This window comes from Manacus candei, unplaced genomic scaffold (assembly GCF_025592945.1).
Source record: "Manacus candei isolate 608988 ecotype Guabito, Panama unplaced genomic scaffold, ASM2559294v1 h1tg000047l, whole genome shotgun sequence".
In the NCBI taxonomy this organism is placed as follows: domain Eukaryota; kingdom Metazoa; phylum Chordata; class Aves; order Passeriformes; family Pipridae; genus Manacus; species Manacus candei.
This window is the reverse complement of record NW_026138095.1, coordinates 302,456-323,637: the sequence shown is the minus strand read 5'-3', so window position 1 is coordinate 323,637 and position 21,182 is coordinate 302,456. Positions and strand designations below refer to the sequence as shown.

The 21,182-nt window shown below is 56.1% G+C and overlaps 4 protein-coding genes across 11 annotated transcripts; all 4 read right to left on the bottom strand.

Moving 5' to 3' along the window:
* Positions 1–13: 13 nt before the first annotated feature.
* SIRT7 (sirtuin 7) lies at positions 14–4,626 on the bottom strand. Its single transcript, XM_051798071.1, has 10 exons — positions 4,020–4,626; positions 3,805–3,942; positions 3,214–3,318; positions 2,260–2,330; positions 2,094–2,166; positions 1,563–1,661; positions 889–1,125; positions 565–645; positions 311–417; positions 14–224 (listed from the first exon to the last, which is right to left on the bottom strand). Exons 1-10 carry the CDS (start codon positions 4,113–4,115, stop codon positions 14–16), a joined length of 1,218 nt encoding a protein of 405 aa, XP_051654031.1. The 5' UTR covers positions 4,116–4,626.
* A 2,100-nt stretch (positions 4,627–6,726) lies between these two features.
* Positions 6,727–12,097, bottom strand: MAFG (MAF bZIP transcription factor G). 5 transcript variants are annotated; one of them, XM_051797444.1, is made up of 3 exons: positions 12,002–12,097; positions 8,270–8,331; positions 6,727–8,181 (listed from the first exon to the last, which is right to left on the bottom strand). In XM_051797444.1, the coding sequence occupies exons 2-3, from the start codon at positions 8,303–8,305 to the stop codon at positions 7,729–7,731; spliced, it is 489 nt and encodes a 162-aa protein (XP_051653404.1). In that variant the 5' UTR covers positions 8,306–8,331; positions 12,002–12,097; the 3' UTR covers positions 6,727–7,728. The 5 variants fall into 5 exon arrangements, with proteins under 5 accessions (XP_051653404.1, XP_051653400.1, XP_051653403.1 ...); XM_051797440.1 differs by lacking the exon at positions 12,002–12,097 and adding an exon at positions 11,341–11,535; XM_051797443.1 differs by lacking the exon at positions 12,002–12,097 and adding an exon at positions 11,238–11,443.
* A 758-nt stretch (positions 12,098–12,855) lies between these two features.
* On the bottom strand, positions 12,856–15,924 carry PYCR1 (pyrroline-5-carboxylate reductase 1). Of its 4 annotated transcripts, XM_051797602.1 has the most exons (7): positions 15,794–15,924; positions 15,632–15,702; positions 15,359–15,538; positions 14,544–14,765; positions 13,968–14,060; positions 13,419–13,582; positions 12,856–13,322 (listed from the first exon to the last, which is right to left on the bottom strand). In XM_051797602.1, the coding sequence occupies exons 1-7, from the start codon at positions 15,858–15,860 to the stop codon at positions 13,172–13,174; spliced, it is 948 nt and encodes a 315-aa protein (XP_051653562.1). In that variant the 5' UTR covers positions 15,861–15,924; the 3' UTR covers positions 12,856–13,171. The 4 variants fall into 4 exon arrangements, 3 of the variants coding, with proteins under 3 accessions (XP_051653562.1, XP_051653563.1, XP_051653564.1); XR_007906262.1 differs by having other exon boundaries at positions 13,183–13,322; positions 13,419–14,060; XM_051797603.1 differs by lacking the exon at positions 12,856–13,322 and having other exon boundaries at positions 13,528–13,702.
* Positions 15,925–17,185: 1,261 nt separating this feature from the next.
* Positions 17,186–21,182, bottom strand: MYADML2 (myeloid associated differentiation marker like 2). The gene has a single exon (XM_051797777.1). It carries the CDS (start codon positions 20,768–20,770, stop codon positions 19,862–19,864), a length of 909 nt encoding a protein of 302 aa, XP_051653737.1. The 5' UTR covers positions 20,771–21,182; the 3' UTR covers positions 17,186–19,861.

The following is a 21,182-nucleotide window of genomic DNA, read 5'->3' as shown; positions in this document are numbered from 1 at the left end:
CCCCGCCCCGCGCTCAGCGGCTCTTCCTGCGCCGGCCGCCCTTGGCGCAGCCGCGGCCGAGCCACCCCCCGGCGCGCCCGCCCGCCGCCTCCTCCCGCTCCCGGGGCTGCTCGCGGGGCTCCTCCCGCGCCTCCTCCCGCGGCGGCGCCACCGGCTTCCTCGAGTGCGTGCCTTCCTCCCCGGGGCGCAGCGGCTCTGCCAGCGCGAAGATGGGGTCCCGCGCCCTGCGGAGGGGGAGAGAGGGCGGCGGTGGGCGCTGCCGGCGGCCCCGGGCCGGGCGCTCCCGCCGCGCAGGGCCCGGGCCTCTCACCGGTCGTAGCGCGGGATCTCCAGCCCGAGCTCCGCCATCAGCAGCCGCATCACGTCGTCGCAGCGGCCGTGCAGCTTCAGGGCAGCCAGGTCGTCCTTCGGGGTCCACTGCGGGTGACAGCAGAGCCGGCTGCAGGCACCTCCCCGGGGCAGCAGCAGAGGCTCCTGCCCGGCGCCAGGCAGGGGCTCGGCCTCACACAGACATAGCCCCTTGGCCCACAACTGTTAAGCCCAGTGCCGAGGGCTCTCTCTCACCTGCAGGTTCACGATATACAGCTTGGGCCGACGGGTGGGGGGCTTGCTCATGCACCAGAGCCGTGGGTATTTTTTCAAAACCTGCCATAAAGCAGAGACGATCAGCACAGCCACGGGCACACGCCACTGTGAACCGTATCAGCGAGAGGAAAAGGAATGTATTACCAGGAGGGGAAAGAGGGAGGAAGAGAGACTATCACAGATGGTGGGCGAATCCTGACACCAGAGTTTACAGTTGTCTGTTTGGGAGGAAACCGCTGAGCACCAAGGTGTATCACCAAGAGGGAATGCTGCTAACAATCTTCACCGAGTGTCTAAAGTTACCTTTAAGCTGGAACCCAGACAAAGAATCACATCTGCTTTGCTTGCAGCTTCTGTTGCTGCTTCCCAGTTCAGGGGCTGTCTCAATGTCCCCTTCTCCCCAAAGTGGACGATTGTATCTCTCAACTGTGCCCCACACTTGTGGCACATCCTGCCCGTGTGATGTCTGTGCAGGGCTGTGCGCTCCGTCACATCGAACACTCGCACGTACTCTCTGTTGGGTGTACAGGAAGTGCAGACCTGGTGCAGGACGAAAGCAGAAAACCCATCACATCATCAGCATCCCTCCAATGAGAGGCCAGGAGCCAGCCACTTCTCTCGGACAAAAAGCACTTTTGGGGACAGTGTACTGGAAGCTATAGATGGGATCATCAGAGATCAGATGCTAACTTGGAAAACCTCAACTAGCATGTGGAGCTGCAGGCAGCCTTTGGCTACGTGCTGAGAAGGGCTGAGGAAGAGGAGTCAGAAGGCTCCAGTGAGTACAGTGAAAGAGCTACAGAAATGGGTTTGGTGCTTGCTAACTAGTTCACCCCAAAGTGATGGCCTGAAGATGGGAACTGTGCAGAAGCCAAGCCCTTGTACTAATTCCTCCTGAGATAATGACAAATCAAGAGTTTACATCCTCTTCTTGTGAGGCCACTGAACAGTGACTTCGTCCTGCTCTGGCCACTCACCTCTATGTACATGTTCCCATGAAGCTCAGATATTGCAGCTCGGGGTAACCCGCTCCGCAGGTGCAGCCCGTCACAGTTCTGAGACACCACATGCTGCACCTTGAAGAGAACAAAATGCTGAGCTCACACAGACCCTGCAGGTGTCACTCTAAGCAGGTGATGTGCTGTCCCAAATCACACCAACAGCCTGTACATCAGAGCGGGACCCACAGGGTAAGAGAGTGGAGAACAGACCTTTGTGAAAGCTAAGTGGAAAGCTTCCTCCTGCTAAACAGAGCTTTTCTAGGGCTGGCTGGTTTGCGGCCAGACCAGCTTCACCAGGTACAAATACAACATGTTAAAGAAAAGGCACCAGGGGAAAAACTGCCAGAGCTGCAGCCTGGAGCTCACTAAGGAAGACTCAGACACATTTTCCTACATGGATGTGCAGCCACTTGAGTCAAAACCATAGTCGGGCAATCTCCTGAAAAGATTTTTCTTCCCTGCTTTATCATTCTTAGGCATGAGTGAGGTGAGGAAAAAATATCTTACCAGGTTGTGCTTGTGCAGGCAGGCAATGCTCATATGGGTGAGCGTGGGCTCTGCCTCGCTCAGGTCTGCAGCCCTGACAAGGAGCAAGGGGGGAAAAAAAAAAAAAAAGAGTTAGAATTGCCATTAACCTCTTCCAGTATCAGTTTTCTGCCACACGGCTCCTCACCTAATGCTCCTGCCCTTCTGCAGCAGTGTCCAAATGCCATTGGGGCCTCTGTAGTCCGGGATCGAAGCTGCCTGTCACCAGGAGAGAAAACAAGGCCTGATGGGGGGGGTCACAGCTCTTGTACACAAACACAACCAACCTGCCCCCCCCGGGACAACCACAGACACCTTATCTATGGCTGCTTTTTCATTAATTCCAAGTTTTCCATCACAGTGGTTCCCTAATCACAGGAAAACTTTTTCATGTGTTTTCTCTCTCTCTTCTATCTTACAACTCTCATTTGCACCTCCAGCATTTATTTTCTCCAATGTTACCATTATGGAATCCCTCCAGAGCTCTTTTTCACCCTTGGTACTTCCCATTTCCCTGCAAAGAACTCCATTCTTAAGCCTTTTCTTATTTTCTCCAGACTCTGGTTTCTGGTACTGCACACTCAGCATCTCTAGCAAATGTGTGGGTGACACGAGCACTCAGCCCCTGCCCTGAGCCACTCTCTGAGTCAGCAGAGACTGGAGTTTCACAGCTCACACAAAGGTGACAGCTGTCACCTTAGAAGAGGCAGAACCAAACTTCTGCTTTCCCCTGGGCCACTGAAACCAAACAATTCTCAAATTGCTGTTTGCAAATTCCAACCCCCCAGCTGTCCCTGCATGTCTGATAACACACGATGTTCCTGAGCTAACCGGCTGGAGGTTTTACACCAAAAGTCACTGAAGGGACTCAAGTGAGGCACGACCAGTGTCCTCTTGCTCAGGCCACATGTACTGCACACAGTGGGATCTCCTGGACAGCAGGAATGACCAGGATGCAGCCTAGGCACTGTGCTGGCCACAGACTCACGCAGCATCCTGGACTCATCACAAACATCCGCTCAATGACCATTCAGGAACCATAGAACAGTCCAGACAACACCCTCCCCCCAAAGGGGCTCCGGCTGCTCCCCCGAAAACCCACCGTGCTGATCCCGGCACCCGTGTAGATGACGAGGTGCCTGGCGCTCCGCACAGCTGCCGCCAGCTCAGCTGCCTTTCTCCTCAGCTCCTCTGGTTCATCACACACCTGAAAAAACACACCTCAGCAGGTTCACATGGTTCGGAGATACACTGCACCACTGAGGCAGAGGGAACAGGGATATCCCTGGACGTTTGAAGATGGGCTTGGCCCAGGAAGAGCAACAAAATATGATCAGCAGTGGTGTCCAACTGAAAAGGATATGGGTGCTTTTCATGGAGGATCACGGGAAAAAGCCTCCTGGAGAGCAGGACCTGCTGGCCCACCCTCCCGGGACACGTGCCCACACAGCCACACTCCTGGCAGTCGCTAGACTACGGCTCACCGGAGACAAAAGCAGGGCAGCCCCGGGAGGGCAGCCGCGTTCCCGGTACCGGGGCACGGCCGTTGTTCACCAAGGCCCGCTGCGGCTGCAGAGTTCCCCCGCAATGGCCAGCCTGGCGGCTGCCGTCCCGCCCGGAGCGCAGGGCTCCTCTCCGCGGCCGGGGTCGCTCCCCGCCATCGCCGCCCCGCTCCCCCGGGCCCGCCGCCCACCTCCTCCTGCCGCCGCCGCAGCCGCTCGCGCCGCTTGCGGCGCCGCTCCAGCTCCCGGACGATGTCCTCGCTCTCGCTCAGCACCTGGCACTCCTCGGGGCTCCGCTCCGCCGGCGGCTTCCTCCAGATGCGGAACACCTGCCCGGTGCACAGCAGGTGGTTCACGGCGGCCCGCGACGGCGGGTCGCGCCGGGCCGGGCCGTGCCGTGCCATACCTGTCTGCGCCGGTCCCGCTGCTCCTCCTGCTGCAGGATCTCGGCGCGCGCCGCCGCTTTCCGCTCGGAGCGGCTCAGGCTGCCGCCCGCCGCCATCGGCCCGGAACCGCCGCGCCTCCGCCGCTACCGGGCTCGGCTCCGCCGCTTCCGCCTTCCGGCCGGAGCGCCCGCGCGCCGCCTCCTTCTCCGCCCCCGCGCGCGGCAGCGCCCCCTGGCGCCGGGCGGCCCCCAAAGGACGCGCAGGCGGCGGCTGTTGAAGCGGTTTATTGTCGCGTACAAAGGCGGCGGACACTGTACAGAATAAATAACGCCAATAACTTAGCAATAAATACCGCCTGCACCGAGCCCGGGGCCCTCCGGGCTGACCCCGCTGTCCGCCAGCCCCGGCTCCGTCCGGGAGCGACTGTACACAATTCACAAGATACACAAATCCCGGGGGTGCCGGGGACGCTCCCCGGGCAGGCTGGGGCAGGACCAGGACCCTTCCCCAACCCCCCGGAACAGCACCAGGAAAAGAAAGAAAACACGACAGCCTTCACAGCAGGAAACCAAACGGACGAGCACCTCAGGAACAAGAATTGTCACACTCCAGAACACTATATACGAGAGAAGTCAGCATGACAGCTTGGGCAAGGGCCACCTCGCACGGGCACGGGAAGCCAGCTGGCAGGGGACTGGAGACTTCTTGGACACTGCAGAAATACAACACTCGGGGTCTTACACTTCACTGAGATCAAAAGCAAAACCATAGGGAAGCAGCACTCGGATGGGACCGCAGACTCGCTGATATCCAGCCCAGCACCACAGAGCTTGTTTACCACATCCACACCCTTCAGCCATGGCCTTCACCCGCTCCTCCCCACATGGCAAGTCCTCATCGAACACACAGGCCCACTTGGAGCAGGCTGGGGCTCCAAGCAAGCAAGGACAGTGCAGGCAGAAGGAACAAGAGCATTAACATCTGGTGCAGTCAGTGCTGCTGCCGGCCCTATCCTGCCTCACAGCAGAGCAGCACCGCAGGGAAGGACCGGACACGCTCCCTGCCACAGAGCACAAAGGGAGCAAGCCCTCCACGGCCTAGGGCTGCCCATCGTCACCTGCTGTGTCAATGGGGCCCTCCTCAAACCAGAGGCTCCAGCTGTGGAGCTCAGCTCTGAACCAGCCCCACACACACCTTTGCTGCTCACCCGGCCCAGCCAGCTCAGGCCTCAGCTGGGTTCTGAAGCGCTCTGGCCAATTCAGTCTCAGGCCAGGTCCAGGCGGGACAGGGTTGGGACTGACAACCCAGGACTATTTTTTTCCAAAACTGTGTTTTGGAAAATCTCACTTCCTCCAGGCACCACACCACCAGCTGGAAGACAAAGGCCAGAGCCCAAAGCTCCATGCTGAGCGCTGCACAGTGCATGGCCCATGTGGTGCAGCTGGAAGTGGCATGTCAGATACTTCAGCTCAGAGAAAAGAAAGTCCAGGGCTGGAAGGGGGAAGTCTGGAGGCAATGTTCTAACCTGCTCCCCATTCGGGAAGTTCACTGGGAAAAGAATCCCAAACAACTCCCTAAACTCCCACTCATTCAGAGCAAAGCTGATCTCCTCCTCCAGCAGGAAATCCCCAGCAACTACCTGCTCCTCTTGCCACACTGCAGCTTTTCTCAGGCTGATCTGCTCCTCAGCCCAGGGGACAGCAGTATCAGTTCAGCAACATGAGAAACATCCCCAAAACCCACCCAGTATGGCTGTGCCTCCCCGTGAGTCTGCAGCTTCAGTTGTGCCATCCCAGTCTGTCCCCTCCCCTCAGATGACCCTCAGCAGCCAGGAGATCACATGGGCTTCACCCTCATGTCCTGTTTCTCTAAAACTCAGTAAATCAGCTCAAATCTTTGGGAAGGGGAGAAGGGGGTCAAAGTGTTTGTGGAAATGGAGCCTCACCACAAACAGCTTCTCAACCATGTCACAGCTGTGAGTCTGAGCACTCTCCCAACCCCCAGGTGGAAGCTGCCCCAGGAAGGACAGTGACCCTGCCACAGCTCACTGGCCAGCAACGCACAGACACCAGGGACCAGCCGGTCCCGTGCTGCCCAGTGGGCAGACATGCCCCCCTTGTTCAAGGGAGCCATGAGAGCAACACAAGTTCTGACCACAGGATCTAATTCCAGAGATAAATCTCATCAGTCTTCTAAACCTAGACAAGCCTCCCTCATGTTACTTCTCTGACAGCTTTGCTGCAGGAAGGACAGTGCAGTGTTTTCCTATCCAGGTAACCAAGTTATCTGCCGTCGGCTGCTCAGCAGGAGCTGCCCATGCTCCCACTGCACACATCTGGGAAGGCATCACTGCACCAGCCAGCCAGTCTTGCTTTCAAAACCAGCAGCACCTTTGCCTGTGCACCAGAATTCTTCTGGAGAATTCAGAGAGATTCCAACTCAATCTCTCAGTCGAGTTTAGGGAAAACAACGACAGTGTGAAATGACAGCACATGGCAAAGGCACCGGCACCAGCACAGTGCTGCAGAGAGCTCAGGGAGCAGAGCACCCAACATGAGGGGACATGACAGAAGCCAGCAAGGTCAAGAATAAGTCACTTTTGGTACAATTGCAAAAAGATATCAAACAGGACTTGCCTCTTTTTTTGTCTTTTTCTAAGTTTTATAAATAAAGTCTGAGAACTCTTTATAAAAACTAACCTCAGAGCCACAAACAGTTTGCGGGAGGTTCATGAGAAACTTTAAAATTATTTATTTATTAACTTTTAACTAGCAAAGTCTCCGAGAATATTTCCCCATTCATATGGTCAAATATTCTCTCCTTCTCAGGTAAAAAAAGCTGACTATAAATACGCTCTCTCTTCTGTCCAATTTTAAACTTAGATAATTTAATAACTCTTAAAATGATGTTTCTCTCTTTAAATAAAGGGCTATTTAACCACATAAACTGGTTGTGTAAACCATCACACTAGAGACACTTGATACCCTCAAAACATGGGAACAACTAGTGATTTTGGTCTTGTTCAGTGCAACACATTAGGCACAAAACCGGCCTGCAGTCCACACGGTACCGTCCCTCCCTCCCTCCCCAGGGTGCGGGGCCCTGCAGGGCCCTGGTGCTGGGGCTGCAGCCGCAGAGCACGGCAGTGTCATCCTTCCCACCACTGCCAGTTTACACAGCTAATGCCACGGACATCTGAGGGAAACCCACGGTTAGGGCACAGAGGCACACCTAGAAAGGAATAAAAACCTACGACACAGAACATCCCGACTGCAACTACGGGTACCAAAGGAGACAAAAGCAGCAGGTTCATGTGCCGAGATGCACCACCCAGAATAGTCATTAAATAAAGCCTTTGGAAGTGACCAAAATTAGGGTTCCCAGCCCCCAGGAAGAAAGCCTCCCTTGGGCCACTCCCCCGCCCTTCCATCAGCCATGCTGCACAGACTTTCTTTGGGCAGAAAACCAAATTCTCACAGTCCATCCCCAGGGCACCCGAGGGCTACAGACGGCTGGGTGGAAGGCTCTGTCTGCACAGGACAAGGGACGCGTCACCACTGCTCATACCAATCTGGACACAACAAAATAAACTGGAGCTATCAGCGGGCCAGTCCTGGGCCAAGTCGAAGGAACCTGGACCCATGTGGAGAGGGTTTGTGCTTTGGGGATTCCAGGCTGGTTTTGTGCCTAATTGCCCTGCACAGACAAGCTCAGGCAGCACTCGCTTCACTAAGACCGGGCGTCCGTTTTGGATTTCACTATTGTGATGACACTGGTAGTAGCAACCTTGCCAGGGACGAGGGGCCCCATACTGGAGGTGAGAGGCCCTCGCGCGGGGGTCACGGGGCTCCGGGCCACGGTTCTGGCGAAGTTCTGGAGAGCCTCGTATTTGGAGCGGAGAGCATCGAGTTCCATTTTCATGCTGGCGTTCTCAGAGGCCAGCTTCTCCACTTCTTGCTGCAGCTCTGCCTTCTGCTTCTCCAGTTCCTCCTTCTGGGTAACACGCTTGACTCTGCAGCTGGCTGCGTAGCCCCGGTTCTTCAGTGTGCGCCGACGCTGCTTCAGCTGGATGATCTCCTCCTTCGACAGGCCCCGTAGATGCTGGTTCAGCTCCCGCACGGACATGGTCACCAGCTCCTCATCTGTCAAGCTGGTCCCATTCTCGCCTGGCTCCCGCTTCACCTGGGAGAGAAAGCAGCACACGCGTGTGACATTTGGGGCAGATGCCTACACCTGCCCCCACGCCCCTTTCCTCCACCCGCTGCGTTACCTTCAAGGCCTTGTTTCCTTTATTGGGGGTCGTCATAACACGACAGCCTTGACAGTCAGGTTCTGGAAGGGAAGGAAGGCCAGGTTAGCCCCCGGGACACAACAGAGCCCACGGCATTCCTCTGGCAGGGTCCACCAGGAATGGCCCATGCTGCTGCACATCCTGCTTCCCCCTCCCCGAACGACACTTGACAAGAAGCCGGCTGAGCTGGACTCACGAGAAGCAGACTCTGTTCCTGAGCAGAAGCTGCTGCCCTTCCACACCCCTGCTCCCAGAGACTTTGTGGCAATGCTGGTTTTTTGCTTGCGGTGGGGGAAATTAAAAAACTAGGAGGAGTCAGAGTACACGGAAGCCACATTTTTAAAAATAGCCTGGCAGGCAGCAGGCAGGGTCCAGAGCACGGCTGCTCCAGGCCAGTCATGCTGACTCAGCAGGCTGGCACTCTGCACCACTTGCTCCCAGCCTCATCCTTGTCACCCAAACACACCCTTCCAACAGGTTCCCAACCACAGCTCAGAAGCTCCCCAGTCCTACCGGACTCCAGGTGTCCCCCAGAACACAACCGGTATGGTTCAAGAAGACTTGACCCTGGGCAAGAGAAAGCCTTGGACACACTGGAGTCCCATCATAAATTTGGGCTGATGCCTCAGCAGCCTTCACCTCTCCCAGTCACTCAAAGCTGTCCCTAGCTGTCAGGTTTTTCTGTAAGAAAGTCCCCGTTGGTCTCTAGCAGTGCCAGGGCCCAGAACCACCTTCTCCCTCCTTATCTTTAGAGCCAAGGTGTGCTCACAAGAAAACAGATTAAAGGTGACAAAACCAGATGAGAGCAAACTCCTTCCCTGCTACAGACTACAGGACTTCAGAGCAATACTGGTAAGAGCAATTCCCAGGGCTGATTTTACACAGACTTATACCCAGGCTCCTGCTTCTTCCCCACATACCTCCTCCTCTCAGGCTTTTTAGTTCGGAGTGCTACTACACTCTATCAAGGAATTGATCCACACAGATACTATTTGATAGACATGGCTGTGCCTTCAGCAGCCCAGACTGCACCCTCCTCAGCCCAGACTGCACCCGTCACCCCCTCAGTCCTGGTCAGTGTTCCTGTGCAGCCTACAGGTGCCTCTGTCCCTTTCATCTCTCAGGTGTCAAAAAACAATTTTTTATTTGCCCCTGCCTTGCTGTCAGCAGCGCTGATGTCCAGTTACAGCCCATAATCAGATGTACAAATCAGCAAATAAGACTTTGTGCTCTTCCAGCAGCGGTGGCACAGGCTCCCCACAGTGCATCTACTACCTACAGGAGGTGAGCGGGGCCAGAAGTCCCCAGGACACCAGCAGAGTTGTTCCCAAAGCCTGTGGCCTGCCAGGAGCCAGGCTATTTATAGCCAGAGGACAATGCTCCTTCCATGAGACGTCTGCTGCACCCGACCACACCAGCACAGGCAGGGTCACTTTGCCACCCAGGGAAGGCAGCTGCAAAGAGGCAGGATGGGCAGCATGTGAGCAACATGAAAATCAATTCTTCCCTCTTTCCCAAATTGCGATGTTTCTTTCCTCTGTTCCTACCTGGTAAACAACACAGCTGCTGGGAAAAGGAGAGAAGGAAGGGAGTAGCTGGGGAGACCAATAACATGCCCCATCCTCTGATCAGCAGAAGGAGCTGAGGGCAGGTGCGGTCAGCAGGACCATGGGAATTTGTTTGCCTTGTGGCAAATTCCTTAAGGAATTTCCAGCTGCCTGGCAAGTAGTCACCCTGCCTTCATTACAGCAGACCCGAAATAAACAAGGCACACATATGATGCATCAGGCAGGGCACTGGGAAGAGAGCTCCTCAGCAGGCTGGGAAACAGCAGATGCTGGCAGAGCTGGACACAGCAGAGGCAGCGACTCATTCCTGCCTCTGCACTCTTAAATGCAACACCCTCTCAAGCAGGAGCCTCCCACAACAGCCATCATAGCTGTAACAGGACTGTCCCCAAAAGCACCCGGTGAGACCACCTCTCCTCATCTCACTTCCCAAGGGGAGCAAAATGAGATGCAGCAACACGTGAGACAGTCAGTAGAATAGGAAGAACAACTCAGAGAGTTGCTGGCTATTTTCCAGGTCCCATTTGAACTGGGCTGTTTGGCAGATCACAGAGAGAACTGGCACCACAGCAGGGACCAAACTTGGCATAATTCTTCAGGCTGCTGATGGCTCAGGATAGCTTCCTGAAGAAAAATCACGCTGAAAAGTGCCAAACACTATGACTGCAATGAAGAAACTGCAGCCTCGACACATTTCTCCCAAGCTCAAAAGGCCTGAACTCAGCACAAGCGCAGCCAATTCTCCCCTCAGCTCAGCGGCTGCACACGAGAGCTGACAGCACCAGCACGGTTCAACGCGGGGCCTTCTCCACGTTCCTGATGGCAGAACCTGCCACGAGCCCGTGTAAACACGGTGACGTCACCGCTCCAGCGCGGGCAGGAGGCCCGTGGGCTGAGCGAGGGCTGTGCCCCCATGGGCTCCACAGCACCGGGCGGGCACAGCACACGGGAACACTCCCTCCCAGGGGAGATCTCATCCTCCGCTTATTGGCTTTCTGGCAAATTAGATCACAGAGTCTCCTTTCATGATTCCCCCAGTCACCTGTGAAGTCAGGACAGTGCTTCTCCTGTGTCCCCTGCTCACTGGGGGTCCCTGGTGAGCTCATCCAACCCTGGGCACTTTGACAACAATTCTTCCCTCAAGGGACCTGCCCATCCAGCTGACTTTAACTCTGCTCACATAGCTAAAGGAAAGGGCCGGTTCTGAGAGACCCCTTCCAGCCCACGGCAGTGCCCTCCTCCGACCATGTAGCTCAAACCTCATGTATCCCGGGCTGCCAGAGACGTCCTCATCTCTGGACAGTAAGACCCACCCGTGCACACACACCACTGGACCTTCTGTGTCGATCAGGAATTGCAGCCTCACAGGAGCAGCTTACTTCCAACGGGAGAGGAAACCCGCTCCCCTCCGGGGACGCTGCAGCACCAGGCAGCCCCCACGGAACAGGAGCCAGAACCTCCCAGCCACACGTCCTTGGTTACCGAGCAGCCCGAGGACGAGGAGCCGGCCGTGGGGAGGGGGGCTGTTCTGCCTGTAGCCCAGCCTCTGCTACGGGAACGGGACGAGACGACCGGTGGCTCCTCACATTCCTGGACGTGCCCTCCTCGGGAGGAGATTCACCCACCACGGAGAACGGGGGCGGCTCGGGAAGAGGGGGCCCGGGGACCAGGTCGCACGCGCACCGGGAGGGACAGGCTCGGTCTGAGGAGAGCCGGTACGCGAGATGACCGGGGCCGGCGGCAGCCGCGGGCAGGAGGGGCGGGGCGCGCCAGTGATGTCCGCGGGTGGCCCCGGGAGCGGGCGGGCGGGGCCGGGGACAGGCCCCGGGCCAGCGACCCCGCGCACCTGTTGCTCGGCCGCGGAGCGGGGCCCGGTCGGAGGGGTCGGGGGCGGGCGGCGCCAGGCGGGCGCGGCCCCGAAGCCCCCGCCATGAGTCAGCGGTAGCGGCCCCGCGAAGCAGCTGCCGACACGCGGCGGCCCCGGCCGCCTTCCCGGGCCCGCCGCGCCCGCCGCGCCCGCCACGCCCGCCATCCTGGGCCCGCCGCGCCCGCCCCGCCCCGGCCCGCCCCCCGGGGACCGGCCCGCCGCCCCGCCCCGCACGGTGCCAGGGCCGCGCCCGCCGCCGCAGCCGGCGGCGCTCACCTCCTGCCGGGGCCGCCGGGACGGGCCAGGCCGGGCGGGGCGGGGAGGCCGCGCTGGGAGGGACCGGGACGCGCGAGCCGCCGCCGCCGCCGCTCACGGACGCGTCACGTGATATTTGGGTCACGTGGCTCCATTCATGAAGCGCCCGGCGCAACCGCCCCGGGCCTTAAGGGGGCCGCGCGCGCCCGCCAGGGGCGGGGGGAGGGAGGGGGCGCGCCCGGCCACGCCCCCGGCCACGCCCCGGCCCGGCCGAGGGGTGATTTTGGGCCGAGCCCCCGAGGCACCCATAGGGCGCCGTTCGTGTAGCAGCGTCTGCTGCAGCCAATAACGACAGACACAACACACAAGCTCTGACAGCAGGTGCAGGATGGGGAAAGAAGGTGGATCCCTTCAAACCTTCAAAACCAAAAGTTCTGAAACATCTTAAAAAATCCTGTTAGAAACCATTTCTGCATTGGACACCATGAACACTGTTTGAGTCCTGGGAGGCTTCTGGACAAACAATGTCCTTGATAAAGCTCTGACGAGGGTATCACCCCTGCCCAAGAGAACACCAATGCCAGAGACAGTTCGCACCAACTCCACTACAGGCTAAAGACCTTCTGCTACAGCGCTGCCCCACAACTGCTGCAAACCGTGAGCCAGGTACTGGGGACAGCAACATTCAGAGTGAGCATTTTTTTCTAAGACAAAAGAGAAATAGCATGGAGGAGACTGACTGTTATTGTTTAGTAATACTATTCCCCAATTTAGTGTTCCACTGAAACACTCCAAACCACACACTGCTTACTCCCCCTTCCACCTGCTGCAGCAGGCTGGAGAGAACTGGAGGCACAAAATGTAAAGAACATAGGTTGAGATAAGAAAAATTTACTAGAAACAGCAGTGAGATAAGAAACAAACAGCAACAGCAATAATATTAATAAGAGTGTACAGGAGAAGCGAACGATTCGCACACGATTTTTAACCATGTGAAATGACTGCTCGCTTCAGGCTACCAACCAGAAGGGACCCTTCTGCCCTTCCCCTCACCCCTGCACATGGCATTGAGGTGGTATAGAATAACCTCCAGGTCCTGGCCATGCCCCTCCTGGCTACTGCAAAAATTAACCCTGTCCTGGCCAGAGCCAAGACCCTGATGTTCAGCACTGCCAGACTACAGCAGCCCGGTCAGTTCTTCTTGCTCTTGTTGGTGAACAGACTGACTTTGCTAGCGGATGCCACAGACAGAGAAGGAGATTCCAGCTTCACCTTGTCCAGCAAAGTTTTCTTTATGGCTGCCGGGGAGATCTTCTCTTGGTCTGCCAAATGCTGAAGCTCTCTGCAATGGGGTGGTGGGAGAGGAAGACAGCAAAAGGAACATGGGGAGGGTGGGGGGCAAGTTTTTAAGGCTCTTTAGGACTTCCTAGGTGCCCACCTTGTCCGGATGCAAGAAGCCTCCACAGCATTGATGAGGAGTGAGCGAAAGCCACCACTCTCCAGGAAGTGCAGGGCATGGATAGTGGCTCCCCCGGGCGAGCAGACATTGTCCTTCAGCTGACCAGGATGCTGCTCAGACTCTAACAGCATTTTGGCAGCACCCTGTAGCAAGGAAAACAGCTGCCAGAGCTCTGACTGAGGAAGCCGCTGTCACACACTCCTGTTCTCCACCGCACAGAGCAGCACCAACACTCACAGCAGACAAAATTGGGCTCCTGCAGGCTGCCAAAACACTTTTCAGAGCTGAAGAAGCCTGCAGAGGAGCCACAGTTTCCCAGGCCCCAGCTCCCACATCACCACCAGTGCCAGCAGATTGCTGCAGACACTTCCTATGGTCCCTCACTGGGAATCTGTGTGCAGTCAAACCAAACACGTTCTTTAATGTAGATCCAGCGAAAGGACCAAGATAACCTAAACCGTGACGTGCAGAATCCTCTGCACAGAGCAAGCACAGACTCAGATTTGTTCTGGAGGAGGAAATACTGACCAGCAAAGCCTGTGCTCCGAGTCGAACAGCCAGCCTGCGGGGAAGGCCCATCTTCACTCCCCCATCTGCAAGAGCATCCAGGGCAGTGAACGCCTGAGACCAGACAGAGGAAGAACATGACTGCAAGTCTCTGCTCCAGGACTGACAGTCTCGGGTAGGAGAGAATCCAGAGCTCCAGGATCATGCTGTGACTCTTTCCACTTACAGACTTGACAAAAGCCTCCCCCTTTACTGCATGGGTGCCATGTCAGCCTTCCCTCCCACTGGTTCCAGCTCAGGACTGGGGGGAATGGGAGAAGTTCAGCTTCTGCATCATGCTAACTACAGGCCTATGTTTTGCAACATGGACACATGGACACTGCACACTGGCTCACACTTCAGACTCATCTGACTGGTAACAGACCTTTTCAGTTGACCCAAAATGGTTGTAAACTGGATACCCACACTACATGTCCCATTGCAAATGTGAGTGATGGGAAAAACAAGAAATAACAAGCTGAATTTTCACAGGCTTTACAGTGGGCAAAGCCAACTGCTCTGCCCGAGACTGTCACAAGTTGAGGAAACAGCACATACATACGCAGGGCCACTGCCACTGAGCCCCGTTACAGCATCGATCAGGTCCTCTTCCACCTCGGTGCAGAAGCCCACGCTGGCCATCAGTTGTTCCAAGAGCTTCCCATCCTCCACATCTGCATGAGTTCCAGTGGCATAGACTGTAGCACCTTCCCGGACAATCACAGGGGTGTTGGTCATGCACCTGATCACTTTTGGTGTGGGGCAGAAGGTACAGAGTTTCTTAGGGCAGAAAATAATTGGAGACAGAAAGTAGGAAGAAAACAAATAAGGGGAAAAATTAGCTTTAGTGCACATTTAGCATCAATGGGCTGTCCAGGAAAGAACTCCCAATGGGCAAGAACAACACAAGCAAAGGGAAAAGAGAGACTTGGTACCCTAAAGACCGTGCTTTGAGCCACAGTAGCCCATATATGAATGTGAAGCCTTTGGAAGTACCAGCGAAGAGGGACCTGGGCAGAGCCGGGCTGGGAACAGTATCCCAAAGGCCTCATTCCCACATCAACCCATAGGTCTCCAAAACAGCTCCTGCAGACACTTAGCATAAAGTCAGCAGAAATTCAGGGGTGATGACCCACTGCTGTTGAGAGAAACATGATCCGAGAGCACCTTATGTGAGGGAAGAGTTGGATAAAACCTCTAATAGCGTTTTCTGATGAGGACAGGCAAGGTGACCGAAAGCAACCAGTTGGCTGCTGCTGCGTGACTTTAGTCCTGAGGAGCACAAGTAACGCCTGTCCCTTGCATCGGTTCCTAGGGGCCAGAGAAGTGAGGCCAGCTCACGGCCGGCACCGCACGGCCCGGCCCCCCCTCACCTTCTCGATGGAGCTGATGGTGACGCCGGCTGCGCAGGAGACCACGATGTGCCGGGCCTCGATGTCGGGGCCCACCTCCTCCAGGATGAAGGGGATAATGGGCGGCTTCACGGCCAGGAAGAGGACATCGCTGCTCTTCACCGTGTCCTTGTTGCTCACCGTGAAGTTCACGCCCATTTTCTGCACCGGTTGGAGAGAAACGGGACCGCTGAGGTCGGCGGGGACCCGGCGGGCGGCACCGCAACCCGGACTTCGTCGCCCGTCCGCACTCACCCGCAGCCCGCTCACGGTGGGCAGGTCGGTGTCCGGGGAGCTCGCTGTGATCTTGTGCGCAGCCAGGACCCCTGCGAACGGCATCGATCATCAGCCCGGAGGATCGGCGCCGCCCGCCCCGAAGCCCCGGACCATGGCAAAGGCGAGCTGCCCCGCGCCCACCTGCCGCCGTGAAGCCCCGGGCCAGGGCGAAGGCGAGCTGCCCCGCGCCGATGAAGCCCACGCTCATGGCCGGTGCGATGCGGCCCCACCGAACACGGACCCGCCGCCGTCCACGTGGCCGCGCGCGCAGGGAGGCGGGATCACCAGGCGCGTCGGCGGCGCGCAGCCAATCGGCGGGCGGCGGGGCGGGGCCACGCCGGCCCTCCGGCCACTCAGCGGTGAGGAACGGGGCCAACGGCGCAGCCCTCGCCAGCTATTGGGGCAACCGGGCCCGGGTGTTGCATCATTCGCCGCCCGCGGGGCCGCGCAGGGCCGTGGCCAACCGCCAGGCGGCGCTGTGCGCCCGCCGTAATCCTGCGGGAGCCGAGTCGGGCCCGCCGCTCCCGGGGCTGCCGCGACGGCACCGCCCTCCGGCCTGGCCCGGACCGGCCCGCGGAGCGCCAAAGTCCCGTGGGGCCGGGGCGCAGCTGGCGCCAGAAGCGGCTCTGGGTCCCCCGTGCGCTCCCTCTGCTCCGCACCCCAAGGGTCCCCCCCTCCCCGCCACCCGCCTCGGCCCGGACGCCCTGCGGGTCCTGCGGGAGCAGCCCGGCGGCCGCTGGTCCCGGAGCGGCGGCACCTCGTGCTCTGCGAATTGCCCGCAGGTTTCCCGAGGGATTTTCCTGCACGCGAAGTGCGGGGCAGCGTCTGTCGCCCGGTTCCCAGCCGGGCCTGGGGCAGTGTGGCCTCGGGGCCTGCCCCAGCACCGGGGATGGCCTCGCTCCGAGCCCCGCGGCCCCGGGCTGTGGAGGAACCGGAACGGTGTGAAGTGTCCCTGTAAATCCCAGGCACCGAGCAGTACTTTTTTTCCTGAATGTCATCTTACTGTACTGGTTTCTTTTCAGTGTGTGTGTCTTTTTTCTTGCTCCTTGATTGACAGAAATAAATCTCAGTGCTTCTCCTGCGAGCGAATATTCCTAAACAGTGTCTTTTGGCGATAGGGAACCAAAAGGCTTCAGAAGGAGAAGGGAAAAACCAAACCAAACCAAACCAAACGTGTTAAGGATTCAGATTTTTATATCAGTCTGTCCAGGCTGGAATCCTCTGGGCTCTGTCGAGATTGGCTGCGAACACAAGTCTATAATGCTGAATGAACACACACACATCCTGGCACCAGCTTACCAAAAAGGTTGGGAATGGTTGATGTCTCATGAAGCCCAGTTCACAGTGATCTACTTGATCCTCATCTATTAATTAAGGGGGTAGATACACTCTGGAAATGAAGGGGTTTTGATGAACTGAATCATGACACAGCTGGTTGGTAAATCCTGCTGAGCAAATACTGGATGTTCTCTGCCCTGGATTGGGCAATCTCATAGTTTCCAATGGTTGGGGAGTGTTTTAACCACTAAAGCATGAGGTTTTGATTTTTTTTATTATTTTTTTTCTCCTAAAATAAAGGATTGTTGTCCACACAATCTTTTTTTGCCATTTTGACCATGCTCACATTTTTTGCTTAGTCTTTGGCTGGCAGATGAGAAAGCTAAATCTGAACACGCTGTTCTTGGCAATGACTTGTCTTTCACTCCTCCAGTCAGTGGGATCATGATTTCCATGTTAAATTTTCTTTTCTCCTCATTGTGAAGGCACTCAATTTTACCCCCATTGTTTCTCATGTACCTGTTTCTCTCTGGCCTTTCTTTGTCCCTGGCTCAGTGTAAGTTACATCAACTCCATGTCATTGCCAGATTTTATCACGTTGCTGCTCCTGCTCCTATTTGGTGCAAAATCTTCCCAGCAAGAAGCCAGCAGTGCCTGCCTGAACCACAGCTACCAGCCGAGGAGGCTTCCAACAGCTGCCATTGCCCGAGCGACTGGCAATGTCACATCTGGGGCCAAGCACCCCCAGCCTGCAGGCACTTGTGGCTGGTGACCCTCTCCCTGCCCTCCCAGCCTCCCAGAGCCACACCAGGGCCTGCAGGACAGGGCTTTCCTCAAGCAACCTGCCTGGACTTGCAGGGTTGAATTTTATAACAGAAGCCATGGTGCTTCACAGGCACCTGTTTGGTTTTTAGTGCTCTGTAATAACAAAAAACAAGTAATTTTCAAGTGTGACACAGCTTAATTTGTTCACATTGATGGTTTTAAACAGGAATACATCATAAATGCTTGAGGTCCCTTAGTGTGCAGTGGCTGTTTGTAAACTGCCACCTCCAACACAAGCGGATTTCCTTTCCCAAATCAGCATTTTGTACTTGTACAACCCGTAAGTCTTTTGGGTGGCAAGAAATAAAGCTCCTGATTTATATCTATAGCAGAAAGTCTTGGGTCTTGCCTTAGCAGCCTCTTGTTGGACCACATCTTCCCGATTGCCTGCCCTTCATTGGGACTTGCAGAAGAGAAAACCCCCTTGGAAGGCTCTTCCATGCATTCCCTTTTTGCTGGATCCCAATTCTTGCCCCGTTTCCTGGCTAATGCTCCCCGCTGCTAAGGGCTGGTCCTTGCTCAGTACAGAATTATCCAACACAATCTGTCCCAACAAGTTTTCTCTTTGCTTTTCAAACCCTGCACAAAGCACTGATGAAAGGTAAGTTTCCTTCCTTTTTCCTGAGTGACTCTGCTGCAAAGAATCCTCTCAGAGGTCTCAGCTGTCCCGTGTCTGTACTTTTTTGACTCTGTGTTCAGCCTTCATACATCAAAATAAACTGAGCTCTGCTTTTGGGCACAAAGCAGAGGGGCTGTATCTGCTGCAATGGAAGTGTGGAGAGCAGGGTGACAGCATACAGATCTCAGGAGATATATGTGTACATCTGCCATTCAGCTTTATTTTAATTTGGTTAAAAAATAAATCTTGCTTCTCGCAGGCAGCTACTGGAGATTTTAATCAAAGCACTGAGTCTGCATGTGCTGCACAAGCACTCGGACATTCTGGCTTCTCCCTGGAACAAATGAAGATTCCTATTGAGCCTGAAATCTGAGCTGAGCAGTGTGGGACTTAAAAGTGGGTATTTTATCAGGGATGGGTCCAAGACATGTGGCTCCTCAGTAATGCAGAGGGCTCAGGAATCCTGCACCTGAGCTGCTCTGGGGCAGTGCTCCCAGTCTGTTACCAGCGTGTGCAAATTCTGTCATGTCCCGTCCTGTCCATGCCCCCTCCCCACCCATTTTGGTCTCTTGTGCAGCACTGTGAGTTCAATTAATCTCTGCCTTCCTTTTCCTATCTCCCCAGAATTTATCCTTAAGCTTCCAGACAAAAAAATCTTGACATCAGTATAAAGAAACAGCGACCCACAAACCAATACAGAGCTTGTGCTGAGGTACCTTCTGTGCTGCTCGAGCAAGGACAGCAGGTCACACACAGTCACTTTGCAGGTTGGCTCTGCTCTGCACCTTGATTCTCAGCAGCAGAGACCCAGCTTTGCAAATTTTCATTTCTGTAGTGACTTAGCGTTTGCTAAATAATACCCAGCCTCCTCCAAGGTACGTGCTTGACTTTACTCCTTTTCTGTGCTAGACAGCGAAGGAGAGGAAGGGAAAGGACTGGTAACCTTCAAAATACTATTACAGCTATGATGTTCTTCTCAGAAATGGCCCAGCTGGAACTGCCCACACTTGCAGGCGTTCCATGTCTCACCACACTGCCCAAACTAACCCAAACTCTGAGGGATTGGTTTTCATCTCCAGGACTGGTGTTCCTTGATGCAGCTTTTAACTTTCTGAGTTCCTGGGTAGTCAGTTTGTTCCTGTTAAGTGTTGGTAGCAGTTTCAAAATCCTTGGCGTCTTTCCTAATATTTGGATCAGTAATCTGGTAGCCTGCAGCCCTGGCTGCAAGCATTCCTGCTGTCTGCAGATGCACATGGAGCTGTGTCATTCCTTCGTGCTGGCACCAGGCAGGTTGGGCAGAAGCATGGGGGAGGTGGACTGTGCCTGGTATCAGCTGCAGCCCACCCACTCCAGGTCATTAATTTGTTAATGCAGTCGGTCTTCACCTCGAAGTTTGGCTGATGGTTTTGCCCGGTGCCTCTCTACTTCATGGCCCATCCCTCTGCAACCACAGCGGCTCCACAGTGCCGGGACGGCTCTGACCCATTTCAGAGGTGTGAGACAAAGCGGATGCGCTGGGAATATGCCAGGTCTAGGACGTAGAGCAGCAGGTTAACGTAGGTGAAGATGGCGATCACCAGCTGGCTGTCCCAGGGGCACTTGCCCTTGGCACAGAGGCTGGGGCGTTGTGGCGAGCCGTACTTGCTGTCAAAGCAAAACACTGGCCAGATGACTGCAGCGCTCACATAGAGCAGCACGGCCCCAAAGGTGTAGATGACCACAGAGCGCTCAAAGGGGAACCACAGCAAGGCAGTCTTACCTGTGACACTGAAGGCCACTACCACCACTGTCACCACAAAGCAAAAGCTGTAGACAGCCACACACCATTGCGTTGCCACGTGTTTGCCATACTGGCTGTCGTTCACCAGCGCCCCAAAGATGATGCAGGCCACAAAGGCCTGAACGATTTTCAGGAGCCCGGAGATAGTGGCCATGTAGCTGGTGACTTGTCCCGGTTTTGCCCTGGTCAAGAACACCTCGGCAGCGTACGCGACAAACAGGAGGCCCGCGAAGACGCTGGCTGCGATGCGGAAGTCTCTCACCTCGCAGCCGATGGGGTAACAGCCCACCTGGACGAAGTAGAGCGGGTAGATCACCGCGGCCGTGACGGACATGAGCGTGGCAAGCATGGCAAAAGCAGCAGTGAAGTTTCCCCAGGAAAGACTCAGGCAGCTGTGCAGGTGTGTGAACTCACAGGTGATGATGAACACAGTGATCGCAAAGCAGAAGGTCCAGACGAACATGCAGAAGGTGCCGTAGGCAGCGCTGAACCCGCCTTGGTGGGCGACCAGGCTGAACGTGGTGCATCCAAAGGTCATCTGCAGCAATCGAGCTATTCCAACAGGGGAGGTCACTGCAGCCGTGTTTAGATACGGCCCTCCTGTGCTCTCCATCATCTTTCCAGTCCACCAGACAATGCAGGCAAAAGCCCCCCCAAATGTCCTTTCAGGCTTTTGCTCTTTTGCTCTGAGTCACACCTGGTCCCAACTCAGTGGAGTGGCAGCTTGAATCTTGCTGGTCTCTGCCGGCATCAGTGGGAGCTGCCTCTGATGCCGCGGCTCTGGCAGCTTTCTGCACAGACCTGCGGCTGCAGGGAGGTGACTGGCTGGCTCTGCCCACTGGCTGTGAGCTCAGGGTGCTGCCGTCCGCTGGATCTGCTTCCTCAGGTCTGAAACCTGCCCCTGTGCTGTCCTTTTGTGGTCTCCTTTCCCACAGGATGGTGCTTTCCCTGGAGGCTGACATTTATTCCATTTTAGCTCCGCAGCTGTAGTTTTCTGCTGCACCGTTTGCAGGAACCTGGAGTATAAA

What these genes read in the sequence shown, in the direction of transcription:
- MAFG (XM_051797444.1), bottom strand. Translation starts at nt 8,305, where the DNA reads ATGACGACCCCCAATAAAGGAAACAAGGCCTTGAAG. An exon ending in AAGGAAACAAGGCCTTGAAG is followed by an intron (nt 8,182 to 8,269) that starts GTAACGCAGCGG and finishes TTTCTCTCCCAG; the next exon opens with GTGAAGCGGGAGCCAGGCGA.
- SIRT7 (XM_051798071.1), bottom strand. Translation starts at nt 4,115, where the DNA reads ATGGCGGCGGGCGGCAGCCTGAGCCGCTCCGAGCGGAAAGCGGCGGCG. An exon ending in AGCGGGACCGGCGCAGACAG is followed by an intron (nt 3,943 to 4,019) that starts GTATGGCACGGC and finishes TGCACCGGGCAG; the next exon opens with GTGTTCCGCATCTGGAGGAA. An exon ending in GCCTGCACAAGCACAACCTG is followed by an intron (nt 1,662 to 2,093) that starts GTAAGATATTTT and finishes GTTCTCTTCAAG; the next exon opens with GTGCAGCATGTGGTGTCTCA.
- MYADML2 (XM_051797777.1), bottom strand. Translation starts at nt 20,770, where the DNA reads ATGATGGAGAGCACAGGAGGGCCGTATCTAAACACGGCTGCAGTGACC.
- PYCR1 (XM_051797602.1), bottom strand. Translation starts at nt 15,860, where the DNA reads ATGAGCGTGGGCTTCATCGGCGCGGGGCAGCTCGCCTTCGCCCTGGCC. An exon ending in CCACCGTGAGCGGGCTGCGG is followed by an intron (nt 15,539 to 15,631) that starts GTGAGTGCGGAC and finishes CAACCGGTGCAG; the next exon opens with AAAATGGGCGTGAACTTCAC. An exon ending in GCTTCTTGCATCCGGACAAG is followed by an intron (nt 13,323 to 13,418) that starts GTGGGCACCTAG and finishes ACCCCATTGCAG; the next exon opens with AGAGCTTCAGCATTTGGCAG.